The 19171-nt window shown below is 41.0% G+C and overlaps 1 protein-coding gene across 1 annotated transcript in view; it reads left to right on the top strand.

The window, feature by feature from the left end:
- Pdzrn4 (PDZ domain containing ring finger 4) overlaps positions 1-18775 on the top strand; it is a 142114-nt gene extending 123339 nt beyond the window's left edge. Inside the window, exons 5-8 of the mRNA XM_042677680.1 lie at positions 4030-4092; positions 8759-8860; positions 13030-13146; positions 17330-18775. Of these exons, the coding sequence (XP_042533614.1) occupies positions 4030-4092; positions 8759-8860; positions 13030-13146; positions 17330-18775 (1728 nt within the window). The remainder of the gene's footprint in view (positions 1-4029; positions 4093-8758; positions 8861-13029; positions 13147-17329) is intronic.
- The last annotated feature ends 396 nt before the right edge of the window (positions 18776-19171 follow it).

The raw sequence follows: 19171 nt of genomic DNA, 5'->3' as shown, positions 1-19171 counted from the left end.
CACGCCACTCACAGTGAGAAAAACCCTTCCTTCCTCATCTTTAACATAAGGACTTGGCCATGTTCCCATTTCTGCCACTTGTGAGTAGGAAAGCAAATTATGCTGCCCAAGTAATGTAATCACTATTCAATATGGAACCCTTCACTACAGAACCTTAGCAAGAAAACAAAAAGTGGTGACTTTGTCTATATTCAAATGTATTTCCATAAGAATGAAGGAAGGCAAACAAGGTTTTTGAGCTGCAAACATCTGTCCTTTCATTCTAGTGCATCTTAGGTGAACAATAAATATCCCTGGCAATATTGTTGACCTAAGCTACCATAGCTATTATTTCAAGCTAAGAGTAATGGCAATCACATCTCTTACTCTGGTAAATACCCCAATAGTATACATATCAGTAGGCCAGGCACTTTCAAGAAATGACAAGACAAATATGAGACACTGTTTTAGTATTATTTGCTTTGTTTCCGTGCCTGTACTGGGGCTTGAACACAGGTCCCTTAATACATTCATTCAAGGCTGGTACTCTACCAGTTCAGTCATAATTCCACTTCTGGCTTGTTAATCAGAGAAAAGGAGTATCAGGGACTTTTCTGTCAGGCTGGCTTTGAACCATGATCATCAGATCTCAGTCTCCTGAGTAGCTAGGATTACAGGTACAAGCAACTGTGTCCAGCTGTATTCATAGCATTGAGAGACTGTTGAGCAACATATGTCACCAGGGGAGTTTTTTTTAATCACCTAAGAAAAAATTTAGACAAGTATGGTTTCACAAAAAATTGTACTTGTATACTTACCTAGGTACACACACATATAGCCTAACTCCTGCAAACATGAATACAAGAGTCAGAATAGCATGGAAAAGCAATTGGTATCTATTTTGTCCATCTTTTCATGACCATGATGTTAAAAGCATTCCCTAACATAAAGGATCTCTCAACAAGAAACTTACTGTCACAATGTTTCTTGTTTATATTTTTGTTGACTGCTGTTTATTTGATTTGGGTTTTGGTGTTTGAAGACAAGGCCCTGCTAGGTAGCCCACACTAGCAGTGAACTTGGAGTCAATCCTCCTGTCTTCTTAGTTCTGGGATTACAAATGTGAGCTCCCATGCTTCGCTGTGTCTTCCTGTTTTAATAGAACTGTTTAGAAAATGGGAGATATCATGTAATTAATGCATTTAGAAAGTGTTACTAGTCTTTATCATAATTAAATATTAGCTCCTAGGATAAACTGCAGATTATTTGGTAATTCCTCTGATTGAGGAAGTAATTTTTTAAACCTAATGAAGAATTTTTGTCATATGCACAGAAGTAAAAAGGTAGAAGTTTAATTTGGTTACTGTTCTGACTACAAAGTTTGGGTTGTAAATGACTTTTGAGTGAGATACAACTGAATATTCATCCCTCAGTGTTTTCTGGTAAGTCTCTAGTTACCATTGAGACATATAGATTTGAATTTTTTTCAGAGATGATAAGTCACAGAAAGGAAGCACACATACCTGGAATATTATCCTTATTCCTACTACATGTAATGAATTATAGTGTGCAGCATGCTGATTCACCATTTAAAGCCTAGTTATTATAGATGGTTCCACTAGTAAGAAAATAATATCTAACATCTGCATTGAAATGCTTTGCTTGGACAAAAATATGAAGCCATCCCATGAAACCTAATGGAATTACCCCTAGTGAACAGAAAGCCATACTCAAGTTTGACCCATTAAAATAGTGATAAAGCTCTTTTAAAAGAACTTGAAATAGATACTTATTCTAACATAATTCATCATTAGTATAATTTTCCCTATATGTAAAATGGTACTGAGTAATGAAATGTATACAGATAAGGTTTTATTTCCACTTCTTGAGCAATACAGATTGTAAACCTCATTATAAATTAATATTCTCAAAGATAGAAGTCCCTTTAATAAATATGGAACTTCAATGTCAGTATGGTATTCTGGGACAACTAGAGAAAGATTTTTAAAGAATCGCCTTAGTAGAAAGCAGATTTCCTAAGTTCAGAAAACCTGTGGTATTAATTTCATTCATTATCAGGTGAAGAAGTCCATGCTTAATAATTGTTATTGAGTTATAAATATGAGGAGAAAGAAAGAAGAATAGAAAGGAGAAAGGGTAAACAATGGTCTTTAAGTTCTGCTTAGTTCACTTTTTGGGGGGTTAATATTTTCAGAATGAATTAGTTTTGACAGAGAAAAACTTGATACATACTGTTGTAAATCCATAGAAAATCTTTTGGACCATGATTTTAAATATATATTTTAAAACACAACAAATCAAAGAAAAGTTGGACAAATGGGATTGCATGAAGCTGCAGAGCTTCTGCATGGCAAAGGACATAACTAGCAAGATCAATAGAAAGCCCATGGATTGGGAGAAGATCTTTACTAGCCATACAATGGACAAGGATCTCATATCTAAAATTTACTTGGAACTCAAAAAATTAAATCCCCTAACAACAAATCCTCAAAGAAACAACTGCGTGATAAATAAGTGGGCTAAAGACTTAAAGAGAAACTTCTCTGAAGAGGAAATAAGAATGGCCAATAGAAACATGAAGAAAATGCTCAACCTCTCTAGCCATAAAAGAAATGCAAATCAAAACAACATTGAGATTCCACTTCACCCAAGTTAGAATGGCTATAATCAAGAGCTCTAATAACAACAGATGCTGGAGGGGATATGGCCAAAAGGGAACCCTACACTCCATTGTTAGTGGGAGTATAAACTTGTTCAACCACTTTGGAAAGCAGTATGGAGGTTCCTCAAAAGACTTCACATAGAGCTCCCCCTATGACCCAGCAATCCCACTTTTGGGCATTTACCCAAATGATCACAAACAAGACCATACTAAAGCTACCAGCACAACTATGTTTACTGCAGCATTATTTACCATAGCTAAAATATGGAACCAACCCAGATGCCCCTCAGTAGATGAATGGATTAAGAAAATGTAATACATATATATATATATATATATATATATATATATATATATATACACCTCCATCAAAAAGAATGACATTGCCTCATTTGTTAGGAACTAGAAAGACTTGGAAAAAATTATATTAAGTGAAGTAAGCCAGGCCCAAAGAAACATAGGTCCCATGGTTTCCCTTATTTGCAATAACTAGTATATGTCTGGGACAAGCAGAAAAGTTCAAAAGGTATGTACATATGACCAGATAAGATGATGTTAAGTGAAATGAACCCCAAGATAGTGACACAGTGGTTTTATCTTTCTTGTTACTGTTTCTAATGTATTTATAATGTACCATGTGATTTTTTTTGTTGCTTTGTACGCTCCTCCCCCACATTATAACCCCTGTTTTCACTGTTTTTGATGTGGGTGCCCTGCATCTTGTATATACACTTCTCTAATTTGGGGAGGGGAAGGGAAAAAACAAAATATTTAAATAAATAGGGATACAGGTTGACCCACTGTAACAATGAGATATACAAGACACTATGTTGAAAAACGAACTTTATAATTTAGCCGTGGGGGGGGCTCTAGTGTGGTTGTGGAGGTGGGAGGGAAGGGATGGGAGGAGAAAAACAAAGGCGGAGGCAACAATGTTTGATAGGAAATGTAGTCATTACCTTGCTCATGTAACCCCTCTGTACAGTATTTTTACAATAAAAAAACTTATTAAAAAATAAAAAGAAAAATATATTTTAATCCGGTGGCAGTGGCTCATGCCTGTAATGCTCGCTACTCAGGAGGCTGAGATCTGAGGATCATGGTTCAAAGGCAGCCAAGGCAGGAAAATCCATGAGACTCTTATCTCCAACTAATCACCTAAATGCTGAAAGTGGAGCTGTGGCTCAAGGGGTAGAATGCTAGCCTTGAGCACAAAAGCTCAGAGATAACACTCAGGCCCTGAATCCAAGCCCCAGGACTGGAATAAAACAACTTATATATGCGTGTGTGCATGCATGTGTGTGTGTGTTCTGTATTTGAGAAAATTGCCTATTCTCCACTGAATAAGAATGTCTCCTCTGTTACAGATAGATCCCAATAGCATTGCTGCCAAAGATGGGCGAATCCAAGAAGGGGATCGTATTTTGCAAGTAGGTGGTGCGGTTAGTTCAAGGTGCCCAAGGTTTCTTTTTCATTGTCTTTTCTTTGGAGTATTATTGTGGACAAAACAAGCTATCAGAAACATGTGTAAGTAATGCTGGTGCCATTTCCTAGGAACTATTAGCTAACTTATTAGTGGTTGAGATAGACTGCAGGGAGATGACTCGACTTCACCTTCCAGCTTAAGCCTTGTCTTTCCACGCCATCATTTAACCTCCTTTCAGCTGCACCTCATTTCACATCTTCAAAAAATGGCATTTGCAGTTCAAAACCAGCCAGGAAAGTCCATGAGACTCTTATCTCCAATTAACTAGCAAAAAAGCCAGAAGTGGAGCTATGGCTCAAATGGTAAAATGCCAGCCTTGAGTGAAAAAGCCAAGAGCATGAAGCCCTGCACGTATCCACACACACACTCAAAAAGGTACCATTTTAATATACCATCCATCCAATGAAAGATCCAAAATAATTGAATTTTTAATTAAAACAATTTAAATGCACAGTGGCTTTACTAACATCTCCAACTAAATAGATTGGAAATAATATAACCATTCCATTCTCAGAGCCATGTTATACCCAGCAATCCTGATACAATGCTGCTGGAGAGCAGAATGCACAATGACATCATGAAAGCCCTGGAAGACTTTCCTGCTCAGGCACAGAAGGATTCTTTTGGCTCCATTTTCAGATGCACCCAGTCTCTCTATTGGTTTTTCTTACTGCATCCTTACTGCCCTCAGCTGTCTCTTCTCCCCCAATTCCCACCATGGACTGTCAGTTTCCAGCTAACCACTCTCTCACAGGATAAACAAATAGTTACTAAAATTACTTCTATTAGGTCTGTGGGTATATTTGGATAGAAATAAAATGCCTCTATTTCCATACATGCATATTTTATGTTTTGACACTTCTGAATATTTGGCTATGTTGTAAGCAAGTAAATATTCAAAGAAAGGATCTGCAGGAATGTAAAGTATTCCTTAATAGAGTTGCTTTGGTGAAGATAACAGCAGGATTGATAAAATGCTGTTTTCTGTCTGATTATATATTCTGTGATGAATATGTCCCACTTAATGAGTAAATACATCACATTAAAACATCTAGGATTCAATTCTGTCTCTACACATTGGAAACAAAAATATCTTAAGAGTGATGGTGAAATTATGCCCACAAACTATCAGCTCCAGGTGTGGGGTGAGGGGATAATGGAATACCCCTCAATGAACCATCAATGACTCCTTTCCCAGGGAGACAAGAACAGGGAAAGCAGATTTCCTTCTGACCCATGAGGTCTCCTGGCTGGCTTTTATTTCAATGAATCTCTCTGGGGAAAGTTTGGTTTTAATGTTCTATTTAATCTAACCTCAGTACAGTTTGTTTATGGTCCTGACTTCATTGTGTAACTAAAATTTTCTTCCTGTAGAACACCATAAGCTTGTTTGATGATAACACACACACACACACACATACACACACACACACACACACACACACACACACACACACACACACACAGAGGAGATAATGAGCCAACTTCATGAAAGCATTTCTAGTGCTTGTGTGTTTGCTCTGCAAAGGCTTGGTGGTTCCGTCTGCTGTAGCTGATCAAGAACTTGTGTCTAGTTTCTTCCCAGGAATTGATCTTGGTAACTCCTCTCACAAACTTACAGGGCTGAGAAATGCACTTCTGAGCTAGGTTTCTATAGGAGAGCACTCCATATTCTCATTTTGTCCTCAGGATGGTAAATATTTAACATTTCCTACGAGCAACCTAAGTCATGTAGACCAGAAAGTCAAGCATGTTCTTAAGGATTACTTTCCATACAAAACTGTCAGAATGCAATCAATGTGATATTCTAATGAGTTCTTTGCTTTCTGGGCCCTCCATATACACGGATCCATAGCCTACCTTCTTCCCTTTCTTTTCTTTCCTTTGAATAGTTTCGCCTCATTTCTGTTGTTATTTTCATACCCATATCTCTACCTTTCATTATTCTTTCTGCCCATATTAATATATATGTGCATTTCTGAAATGAGTCTCCCTTCTTTTGCCTGTTATCCTAAGAAATTTCATACATAGTTGGATGAAAGAATTTCAGTTGCCCATCTGCTTCTGGAACAGTACAGGAAACCTAAAAATTAGTATATTTAAGCATTAATAATGTATTAAGCCCATTCCTCTATTCCTCATTATCAATTCTTCTTGTTTGTCCTCTCTCTCTCTCTCTTCTCAAATACAGAAGGTAGATTAGGCCTAAATTGACACTTTCTTTTTTTTTTTACTAAGCTATTAAAGTACCAGAGTCATAAAACAAAAGATAATATCCACCTTGGAAACTACTATCATATGACAAACCTGTATGTACACAAGACATTTCTGCACCAATACTGGGACTTGAACTCAGGGCCTCATGTAGTCCGTGGTCCCTTGGCTTTGTGTGTGGTTCTTTTTACTCATGCTTATTTCTGCTCTTTCACATAAAGGACATTCCTGTACTTCTAGATCTGACTTCTAGTTCTCAGGATTCTATTTCAGATCAGTCCAGCCTTGGATAACTGGAATTTATGGATAGATAATTTTGAAACCCCAACCTTAAGGCTCTAAGCTTCCTTAACTCCAAATGTGTTTACTGATAATTTACATTAATGGCTAGAAATAATCTCTATGGTGAAATCCTGGGATTTCTTACTCTTCTTCTATGCTAACTGCAATTCCCTAATATGTTCACAAATTTCCCCATTGTTTTCTCATGAACCTTTTTTTCAGTTGTCTAGCAAGGGTGAAGCCCTGAATTTAAGATCCCAGTTCTATCTCCCTACCAAATTACTTATTAGACTATTTCTCCTAGGAGAAAATACTATTGGTTCAGCAGAAAATTATAAATAGATTTCTCTTTACATTTTTTTTCTAGTTGTGATGGTCCCTTGGCTTTTTTGCTAAAAGTCTGGTGCTCTGACACTTGAGCCACAGTTCCACTTCTAGCCTTTTGTTGGTTAATAGGAGATAAGAACCTTCCATAATCAATCATTTTGAACCAAAACCCTCAGATCTATATACATATTCAAGTGAGAAATGGGGGATGGGGGGTGAGGTGGCTATTAAGAAGAAAACCCTACTGTGATTTGTTTTTCACTATTATCGTCTGCTGGCCTGGTTAGCAGATCCTAACTACATATGATAGACTCTAGAATAAGGACTCTTCCTTGTGGCCCGAGGTTGAGACCTTGTGCTCACTTTCCAGTAACTACATACATCTGTACCCCCAGACCCTCAGAGAGAAAAAGCACAGTGGTTTCCTTCATGCTTTTACACAGAAATCTTTACACAGGGAAAGATATTAAATTATTGAAAACAGGGTTAGTGAAGCCACATTTTCATTCAGTTCAATATCCAAGAAATTAATAGTTTTTTGTTGCTGTTGATAGAAGTATTTTTTTTGGGGGGGGGTCCAGTTGTGGGGCCTGAACTCTGGGCTTGGGCGCTGTCCCTCAGCTCTTCCGTTCAAGGCTAGCACTCTACCACTTTAGTCACAGCGCCACTTCTAGCTTTTTTCTTTTTTGCTTATGTGGTGCTGAGGAATCGAACCCAGGGCCTCAAGCATGTAAGGCAAGCGCTCTTATCACTGAGCCACCTTCTCAGCCTATGACAAAAGTATTTTTAAATTAATAATTTTAAGGAGAATTTCCCTCTTAAATTTTTTGCCACCTATTTTGATGACATACTAAGTATCTAAATCTTCATTATCATCATGGACCTGAGTAATCAATAAAATTAATTTTAAGATATGATCCAAAGGAAAAAATACACTTGAACCTTTCTATTTTAAAATGGAACCTCTACATTCTTTAAACAATTCTAGTTTTAGTATTTTGGAAAGTCAAAACAAATATAGATTCAAATACTCCAAGAATCATTTCTGTGTAATGAAAGTTTACTAAGGGTTAATAGAATAAAATTGCCTTTATAAACACAAAACAAAAAAAATGGAAGAAAATAACTTTTAGGTAATTTTAAAGTATGTGCATGCATTTTGTGGTTTTAGAAAGGAACCGGTGTATCCTTGAGGGTAATCCTGATTAGCTATTCTTCCCTTTGATAGCTGAGCCCTGAGAGACAGACCCTCAGAGCCATGCTTGGGCAACTGAGGCAGACCCACACACCAATAGGAAATGATTAAATGAGAATGCAATCTTCATGGCCTGGGCGCACTGCCTGGTGAGAGATAATACTGCAGCTCTTTAATTGGCTCGCAGCAAGCATGCGGGATGACGGATTTCAGTTGTGGCATTGCTGGTCCTGCTTTCCAGGCACTATTATCTCAGAGTGACACTTCCATTACTCTGAGCGGAGAAAGATGAACGTCACCTGTCAGGGGCTGGTTAATTGTGTTGCTAGATGTATGTTGCCAGGGCGCAGGTTGGACATTTATGAACATAACTGCTTCCTCTGATGTCCGCCATCCTTCAGGGATCGATATGGCTCTTACAGTAAGCGTGTAATGGAGTGAGGGCACTTTCCACACGAGGGGCTGGAGATGAGCCCATTGTGTGAGCTGCGTTGTCCATACATTTACCATAAATGAGCTGATATTTGCCATTTATTGTGTGTGCAGCATTGTGGAAATGGAAACTAATGTGCCAGTTTCGTTTGTTTTCTAGATAAATGGTGAAGATGTCCAGAATCGAGAGGAAGCCCTGGCACTGCTGTCCAGTGAGGACTGTAAGAGAATCGTGCTACTTGTTGCCAGGCCAGAGATTCAGGTCAGGAAAGAGCAGGCATCTTGAGACTGAACTGCTGTGAATGTGTTTGTGTTCATTTTCCACCATTCTAAACTCAAATCACCACCATGGATATCTGTAAAAGGAAACACACAAAGAAGACTAGCAGGTGCTGGTGGCTCATGCCTGGAACCCCAGCTATTCAGGAGGCTGAGATCTAAGGAGTGCAATTTGCAGCCAACCTGGGCAGACATATCTTAGAAACTCAATCTGCAGTCACCCACCAAAAAGTCAGGAAAGGAGATATGGTTTGAGTGGTAGAATACTAGCCTTGAGCAAAAGTTCAAGGCCCTGAGTTCAAGTCCTTGTACAGGCACACCGACATACAAATTTTAAGACTGACAGTGTCCCTTAGAATGATAGCTAAATAAACATCCTCTTCAAGAAAAAAAAATTAAACACATAAAACAGTGACTTGAAGTTTAATTCTGTGTGCATCTTCCCTTGAGGATTCTACCTAAAAATTGGTGTATTAAGATGAATCTGAGAAAAAAATAGTCTATCTCACTACTTTCTTAACTTTTATCAAACAAAATATGTAGCATAGGGTGAGTTCCATTTATATAGTTGTTTTTCTTTTTTGCTAAAAAATTTATGTGACAAAAACATTTGGCCTCCAAACTTGATGCATGTAACAGAATGTTTTAAAAATCCATTTACAGAGGAAGACATCAGGATAGTCTAGGAGAGGAAGGAGAGTACTAGAGATATTTCTTTTACTTCCTATTTAAGTCCCTTCCCCCAACAGAGGAGGGACATCACTCTGCCATCCTTCCATCCATCCGTCAGTAGTTTTGAGTGAAGTTAGTTATGTCACCATTTGTCTCCTAAGTTATTGATCGGATATTTTTCAGACTCAGTAACTATATACCACCTATAAATTACATTGAGTAAGTGTATTTCAGTGTCATACTGAGGCCTGACTTGAATATAGTGGTTATAAAAGATCACCCTTTCCGCATATATTTCCTTTATGCCTTTGACCATTCTAAATGGTTCTCATAAAGCCTGCCATAGCCTGAAGCAGAGTACAGCTACACACCTGAGATCTCACAAGCTTGGAAAGAAACCCGGATGGCCTGGCTGGTTTGACTAGGTGTGAGTGGATTTTTTAAATATCTTATAAATTATACCAACTACCCAGAAAAATGGCTAACCAGTTCTGTCTGTGATTCTAAGTTCTTGGAAAAGAAAAGGGCTAAAACTACATGGTGGTGAGATCCATAATAAAATGAGCTCAGTAACTACACCTATGGTAGAGGAAATACTGCTCTGCTATAGAAGAAAGTCATTCAGAACTAAAGCATGTCCTCAAACGATATCACCGAGTAGCCATAAATACCATGAAAATAAATCCAGAAACTAATGACACAAGACTAGGCCCTGTTAATGTTTGGTAGAAGACATATACTTGTCAGAACCAGTGACACTTTGAATTATCTAGCTTGCACTTCAGGACTTTGCCCTCCAAAGAGTCAGTACTTTGGGGTGAATTTTCAAATGAGAATTCCTTCCCACAGGGGATAGTCACCTGATGCTAGGCTGCCACCCTGCCTTCAGAAATCAGGGCTGAATCCACCCCTTGATTCAAAAAAGCTTTCCTGGCCTGGAATTATCTTAGAATAGTCAACCAAGAAACTACATCTTAATATTATACTTTAAAAACATATCTTAATACAGGCTATAAACAGACACAAAAAGATCCTAAAAGAAACCTTGTGTCTGCATCACCCAGCTTTTTCCATCAAATTCAGTGTTATCTCATTTCATTTTATGTAAGACTATTTTATTCAGGGCCATTGTGGAAGGTTGTGTGTGCGCACGCATGCATGTGTGGTTTTTCTAGCGTGTTTTCATTCTTAGAAATGATCTATGGAGTTGCTGGGGGCAATATTGTACATCTGTGCAATATTTTTAAATAACTCATTTCCTTCTTTCCCTGTCACCTTCCTTTCATTTCCTGCCTATTTTCTTCCTCAGACCATTAAAGATATTGCTTTTCTGTCCCAGTCCCCTCAGGACTTGGGGGCAGAGAGGCTCTGGTAGGAACTTGGAGCCATGTTTTTTCTGTAAGACAGTGTATTTTTTTCTCCCTGCCTCCCCGCCCCCCCACACCCCCCGCCCGCAATCTCATGTGCTCCATTTTGGTGCAGACAGCATACCCTGTATTACAACGACAGTCCTTTGTTCCTGTAGCCCAGCTCTGGCAAGGGACAGCTTGTCTCCAAGAGTCACACTATAGTGAGTAAGCCTAGTTGAGAAGAGGAAAAAACAGGTGGGCAAGGAGACTTGCCTCTTGCTATGTTGTGTTCCCCTAGCCTAGAAGGAAGCAATGCAGACATGAACTGACTGCCCAGGGCAACTCAGAAAGAAAGAGTTACAAGGTATAATTAATCTTTACTCTTTTCTCTCTATCTTCCCAAACCCTTCTTTTAAACCTTACAAGACAATGTTACATTATTCACTCTATCAGTATTTAGTTTGACATGATTATAAACAACAAAAATTTAAAAAAAAATAATCATTGCTATGTTTAGACAAAAGACATTTTTAGCATTAAGTACTTCCTGTTTGGAGTCTGGCATTAGTGGCTTTCTGACACTAAAATGGACTTCAAGAATGTAACAATGCTTGATAGGAAATGGACTCATTACCTTGCTCATGTAACTGTAACCCCTCTGAACAGTATTTGTCCAATAAAAAACGTACAAGATAATAAACTAAAATAAAACTACTACCTGAAAAACAAAGCAAAGCAAAAAAAGAATGTAACCTTGAACAAAAAGGCAAGTGAGAGTTAAAGGGTATACTGATGCATGTGTGCACACAGGCACACACACACATTTGATTATTTATTGGTTAAAAACCCCCTCGAACTATTGTCCATTTTTGCTCACTAGAAAGCTACTGCTCCTTTGGAACACAGAAAAGCAGAGCTTTGACAATAATCCAATTCATTTAATAAGCGCAGTCAGCTAATTTACGTAATCCAACTGCAAAAATCCACTTTGAGGCAAATTATCTCTACTGACTGTCACTGGCAATCATATCAGCTAGGTAATGACCAGCTTTTACTTCACTTTGTATGGAGAAGCCAAAGGGATTTGTTCAGTTCAATTTGTGTAAGATCCCCTCAAGAATACTTGTGTCTAGCACCTACATGGCTAGTGCTGCCATGAGCTGCCCCACATGACGCCCCCCTTCAAAGGCCACAGCGTCTGTGGCCTTTCGCCTTATAATTGGACCTGATAACCAAACCAAAATAGACATGATGGACCTGGTGGTGGTGGTTCAGTGATAGGAATGAAGCTCTGGGATCAATTTTCAGCAACCTAAAAAACCAGACCTCTTTTTTTTTCTTCCTATTGACAAAGAACAATTTTAGCTGGGTACTAGTACCTCACACCTGTAACCCTGGCTACTCAGGAGGCTGAGATCTGAGGGTAGTGGTTTAAAGCTATCTCAAACAGAAATATCCTATGAGACTTTTATCTCCAGTTAAACAAAAAGCTGGAAGTGGAGGTGTGGCTAAAGTGGTAGAATACCAGCCTTGAGCAAAACAGCTAAGTGAGAGCGAGGTCCTGAATTCAAGCCCTGGTACATACACACACATACACACAAATGATTTAGATTTTTATTCCTTCTTAACAGACAAAAATATCTGTGTGTTCTTTGATGGCAAGGAACTACTCTGTTGCCTTGAGAGCCACCTACCTAAAAATTTAAAAAGTAGGATGAGATTCCATCAGCTTGGGGTGAGAAGCACCCTGTGTATCACCTCCTTGGGACATAGCCCTGCCACGGGGTTCTTTTTCACAGAGCAACAGTTGTAAGGATCACAGCTAAGGATTATGTCTTTGCTTTTCATATGCTCTGAAAGAGAGTCGTTGTTCTCTGGAGATTTATTTGGTTATAAGACAAAAATACGTAGCTCTGTATCAGAGAAGGATAAAAGGCCTAAGAATCTTTTTTTAAAAAAAATTATTATTGGTAACCCCCTTTTCTTCTGAGAGGTAATCTATAGGAGGCTGGTATTCTGCAGATAATCATTATGATAAAAGGAGCTGGTCAGGCGTCACCATTTAAGTTTCCCCTGTTTTAGCATGAGATCTTCCTAACGTAATAGAAAGTACTAATGTATTCTTTCGCAGCTGGATGAAGGCTGGCTGGAAGATGAAAGGAATGAATTCTTCGAGGAGTTAAACTTGGAGATGCTGGAAGAACAGCATAATGAAACAACGCAGCCTTCTTCCAAGGAGGTGGAGCAGGTAGGGGCCAACAATTTCAACTACATCATTTGAAATGTTGCTAGTTCCTTTGTTAATATGGAACCAGAAATGGGGAAGAAACCATGAATCAAAGGGTTTGATCAAACATCTCTGTAATGTGAATTCTGTGGAGTACATGTTATCTCAAATGAAGCAAAGGAAATGTATTTTTTTTCTATTAAGCATTCTAATTATATATTAGTGTGTGGCCCTGGTCATTTCTCTCACTGTAGCAAAAAAAGATCAATAGAACCCAGATTCTTAGGTGTCACTCATGTCACTCTAAGCTGTCAGTTTACTCATTTATCATCATGATCTCAATGTTAATTCTTTAATACATCCTAAAGATCATCTCTTTAAAACAAAACTCCTGACAGATTTAGCCACATGTAGCATAAATATCACTTATCCAAGCTTAATAAATGAAGTGTGTTTACGTGTTAGCATCTCATAACAAAAATGCACGTGTGAACATATGCTCATAGACAAAATAAGTCATCAGATTTCCAGCCACAGTGTCAACACAGCTGTGCGTGGGTCAGGTGAGCAGCATGGATTTAGGCTAGTGTGGTGACTGCTATTCAATAAAGACTGGACAGATTGATATTTTTATGTATGACTTCAACAAGTGGCCACAATAGAGATATTTTTTGGCAGCAGCTGCTGGTTACAAACAAGAAAGTCTTTGCTCCAGGCTTTCTCTCCCTTAGATACAAAATATGGTCTGATGCAGAATTGACAGGAAGATGTTGAATTGAAGAAGTTAGGGAGGATTCCTGTCTAGGTAAAGCGATACTGTGTCAAGAACTACCCACTCATCAGGCATAATACAAATGTCAAGTGTCCCTGAGGTTACATGCTCATTGTGTGGAAACTGTTCTTCACCATGAGACTGAAAAATGATGAGAATTATAGATACCTTTAAAAGTCCCTTGCCCTTCGAAACCATAATACTGCATTAGAAATGCCTTGGTAGAACCCTAACCTGTCTCTGTAAAAATTCCATGGAGAAAAGATAAATGATGCGGGCATTACATTAGGAATCAGAAATTCTAGGTTGAATGAAACTATGTTTACAGTTGGTCATAGACCAAGGATAAAGGAATGTCCATTCTATTTAAAAATCTAAATAGATCCAAATGCATCTATTTAGGTACGGTGGCTCATACCTATAATTCTAGCTACTTCAAGAAGCCAAGATATGAGGATCCCAGTTCAAAACCAGCCCAAGCAGGAAAGTCTATGAGGCTTTGATGTCCAATTTACCAGGAAGTGGTGTGGTTCTGGTCATAGATTATTAGTCTTGAATGTGAGGCCCTCAGTTCAAGCCTCAGTACAGACTCACCCACCCACAGGAATTTAAATAAGCATACACAGATGTGTATGAATCTGCTCTTAGGAAAAGTTTCACTTTCTGTATACTATCTTTGGTCACATGGCTGCTGCTGAGTTCATTTTTAGAGTTTCTCACAGCTGATTTTTATCTTTTGAACTGTGTATAAAGAAAAAAATAGCCTTTGTTAAAACTATGTGTGGTTTTATAACTCACTGCAAGATAGAAGAAATATCATAATTAACATGACCTATCAACTCATATGCCAGCATCAGTAACAGCATTGAGGGTGATATGTGTGATACATATTACATAGCACAGAGACCTCACATTGTTAGCTTATAGTTGGGAGATACAAATGTGACTTACTTATCAATACATTTGAAATGATAACAAATGAGAAAAAGAATTTTTCTGCTAGTACTTGTGTGAAATGAAACAGAAATTAACTATTGAGAGATCCTAATTTTAGACTTATTTTAGAATAACTATTACCAATTCCACCATTCTTTAGCACTAACTGGCTTAATTATATTTAAGAATGTAGTTATACATTATATTATAGAGGAAAGACAGATAAACCTAGCAGTAAGCAATCAAAAACTTCAAGCTACACTACTGTAGGTTATATGACAGAAGACAAAATAATTTTACTATTATTTACAAGCAAAGTATGTAAGCAACTAATTAATGAGATACGGTAGATTGTTCTGTATGAAAGCCAAGGAATAGAATTGTGTATATACATACATATACCATCTTCTTTGTCTGTGTGTGTGTGTGTGTGTGTGTTTCAGAAGCATTTTTTTTTTGTGATACTAAATTTTAAGGATCTCATCTTTGTTAGGAAGGTGTTCTTCCATTTAAGCCATGACCCTAACCCTTTTGTGCTGGTTATTTTGGAGATACTGCCTCGCTTCTTGCCCAGGCTTGTTTTTAGGCCATGGACCACCACCTATTTAGGCTTTCAATTTTAGCCGGAGAGACAGGTGCATGCCTCCATGGCTAGCTTCTTTCCATTGAGATGGAGTCTCTCAGACTTCTTCCCCTGCTGTCCTAGCACCATGGTCTTCCCAACCTCAGCCTCTCACATAGTTGGGACAACAGGTGTCTACCCCTGCATCCAGCTACTGGTTGAGAAAGGGTCTTGTGTGTATGCCTAGACTGGCCTGAAATCACAATCCTTCTGATCTCAGCCTCCCAAGTAGCTAGGCTTGCAGTTAGGAGAGATCTACACCAGCTAAGGACTTTTTTTTTTTTTTTTTTTTTGTGCCATTCCTGGGGCTTGAACTCAGGGTCTGGGTGCTGCCCCTGAGCTTCTTTTGTTCAAGGCTAGTACTCTACCACTTGAGCCACAGCTCCACTTCTGTTTTTTTGTGATTAATTGGAGGGAAGTATAGTACAGACTTCCTGCCAGGGCTGACTTTGAACCATGATCCTCTGTTCTCAGCCACCTGAGTAGCTATGGTTACATGTGTAAGCCACTGGCACCTGGCAGGACATACTTTTTTTTATCTCATGCCCAGGTCTGGCAATCAATATTTTCCAAATTTTCAGTAGAAGTACCATTTTAATCAGTGTTACTGAGCAACAGGTAACTACACAGCATGCACAGAAGCCAGTACCACAACACCAGAGAGAAAAAACAATACATCAATTAATTAAATTTTTATTGCACAGTCAGCCAGCAAGGAGGCTAGGAGCAAAGCCAGAGCTCCACTCTGTGTCTGCCTGTTCATGGGTCATACATGTCCTCTGGGGAGAAACGTATGTTCTGTGCAGGGGATTTTGGGCTCCTGACCAAACAGCCTACTCCTAGGCATCTTATAATGTCATTCCAAACCGTGAGAATCACACGTGGAAACTTTCCCTAAAGAGTAATACCTAATTTATGTCGGAGTATGTTCATGTTTTAGCCTACTTCAGTTGCGATGGACTAAACCTCATCTTTGAAGGAAATTATCACTGGGAAAGAGAAAAATAATTTACGTTACTCACCTAAGCCATGCAATATGGCTGCTGCTTTTGAGAAGCACAATTTGGAGATTCACTAAGGTCAAGCACACGAACCTAGGAATGCAATAGCAATGTGTGCTCTGCCTCTAGCCCTGGTGCTAGTAACTTGAACTCATCTGGGAGAATAGGAAGGTTTTGCGCTCTAGCTAGTACATGATGTTCACCCCATCCTGTAACTTGGTAATACTGAGTTGACTATTGTGGCAATAATGCTGAGTCAATAATGCTTCCTCTGAATTAAATGTTGGAAACACACACACACTGGGTGAATGTGACTCTAGACTTGTAGGTGGATGGAGACCATGTCTTCTGTCTTACTGATCCCTTGGAAGTTCAGTCACTTCATTTATACGAGGAACCCTGTCTTATTCATACTCATGACTGTTACCGATGTCCTGATTCAGGGAACTTTCAAATTCTCTATTTGATCAGTCTGTTGTCTTCATTTCTAAGAACTGTACTTCTTCCAAGAAGCACTGAGTTGCTTCTGATTATTTCTTTTTTTTTTTTTTGCTATTACTGGAATGGTTCTTTTTTTTTTTTTTTTAAATTTTATTTTATTTTACTTGAGAACATACTGTACAGAGGGGTTACAATTATTTCTTTACAGCATTCGTGTTAGCAGACATTAGCTGTGCGGGTGGGGGTCTTGTGTCACCTCCAAGCACTTAGACAATGGATCCTATCAGTCTCACCCCCGCCTTCTACAGCAACCTCAGCAGGGCTCATGGTTCCGTTCGCTCGCGTGCAACCAAACTACAATGCATTGTTTCTGAAGCAAGTGTCCAGCAGCCGCTGCTGGACAAAGTAACCCATCTCCTTTGTTTCCCTCAGCCAAAAAAGCAAGAGGAAGAAGAAGGCACCACCGACACGGCGACCTCGTCCTCCAACAACCACGAGAAGGACAGCGGCGTGGGGCGCACCGACGAGAGCCTGCGGAACGAGGAGAGCTCGGAGCAGGAGAACGCGGCCGAGGAGGCCAGAGGCCCCGAGTCCCTGCTGCCGCTGCCGCGGGCCGCGCGGGGCGGCGCGGAGCTCCCGCGGGACCACAGCCTCCCGCCCGCTGAGTGCCTGGACTCGGACGGCGGCGCCGGCAACCCGGGGGAGGAGTGCGAGCGGTTCCGGCAGCTGTTGGAGCTCAAATGCAAGATCCGCTCCCAGGGCGAGTACGACCTGTACTACTCGAGCAGCCGGCTGCGCGGCGGGCTGGGCGGGCTGGGCGGGCCAGACGGGCCCGAGGGCGTGGAGCACGAGCTCCAGCTGCTCAACGACGAGCTGAGGAGCATCGAGCTCGAGTGCCAGAACATCATGAAGGCGCACCGGCTGCAGGCCGGGCCCGAGCGCGGCAGCAAGCTGGACGACATCCTCGAGCACCCGGAGAAGTCGGACAAGGATAGCTCGAGCGCCTACAACACGGCCGAGAGCTGCCGCAGCACGCCGCTCGCCGTGGACCGCTCCCCGGACAGCTCCCTCCCGAGGGCCGTCCACGGGGCCAACCGGAAAGACCTGAGCTGTGGCGCGGGGCCCAGCGGCGGGGAGCCCGCGGCTGGCGGGCCGGGATGCTGCGGCGGCGGCGGCGGCGCTAGCACGCAGGGCCGGGAGAAGCTCCCGGAGCCGGAGAGGGCGGCGGGCGAGCCGGTGCCCTACCTGTCCCCGTACCACAGCTCCCCCTACAGGTGTGCCAACATCCCGGCGCACGCCCGCCACTACCAGAGCTACATGCAGCTGGTGCAGCAGCGCTCGGCCGTGGAGTTCGCGCAGAGCCAGCTCAGCCTGCTGGGCGTGTGCAAGGACGCGCCGCGCGGCGGCGGCGGCGGCGAGCCCAAGATGGAGTGGAAGGTGAAGATCCGGAGCGACGGCACCCGCTACATCACCAAGCGGCCCGTGCGCGACCGGCTCCTGAAGGAACGTGCCTTAAAGATCAAGGAGGAGCGCAGCGGCATGACCACCGACGACGACACCATGAGCGAGATGAAGATGGGGCGCTACTGGAGCAAGGAGGAGCGCAAGCAGCACCTGGTCCGCGCCAAGGAGCAGCGGCGGCGGCGCGAGTTCATGCTGCGCAGCCGGCTCGAGTGCCTCAAGGAGAGCCCGCAGAGCGGCGGCGAGGGCAAGCGCGAGCTCAGCATCCTGGAGCTGAGCCACAAGAAGATGATGAAGCGCAGGAACAAGAAGATTCTGGATAACTGGATGACCATCCAAGAGCTGATGAGCCACGGGGCCAAGTCCCCCGACGGCACGCGGGTCCACAGCGCCTTCCTGTCGGTGACCACCGTATGACCGAGGGCCGGCCCGCGCCCTCCCCACGTCCCCCACCCCCGTGCCGCCACCCCCCGGTGGCACCAGCACAGTTGCCTCGTTCAAGGTGGCGTTTAGAGATATTTTGTGACTCTTTAAAAAAAAAAATGGGTTTTTTTGGTAAGCAAAATAACTTGGTAATTCTTCCCCCCACCCCTTTGGTTTTTCATAGACTGACTGGTACCTTCTTTTTGGGGGCTGAGATCTTTCCTGAACTTGGGATATATGAATATGAACTGTTTATACACATTATATATATATAGATATATTAAAAAAAGATACAAAAAAACTGAGCAAAAAAATATGGAGGAGCTAATTAATTTCCTACTTTGATGTATCTATTGTAAGTTAAAAATCTGGATTTATTTCTCTAGTCCA

Source organism: Dipodomys spectabilis, unplaced genomic scaffold, assembly GCF_019054845.1.
Source record: "Dipodomys spectabilis isolate Male_0828 unplaced genomic scaffold, ASM1905484v1 ptg000039l, whole genome shotgun sequence".
Lineage (NCBI taxonomy): Eukaryota > Metazoa > Chordata > Mammalia > Rodentia > Heteromyidae > Dipodomys > Dipodomys spectabilis.
Note: the sequence above shows the minus strand (reverse complement) of the source record. Positions and strands in the feature narration are given on the sequence as shown.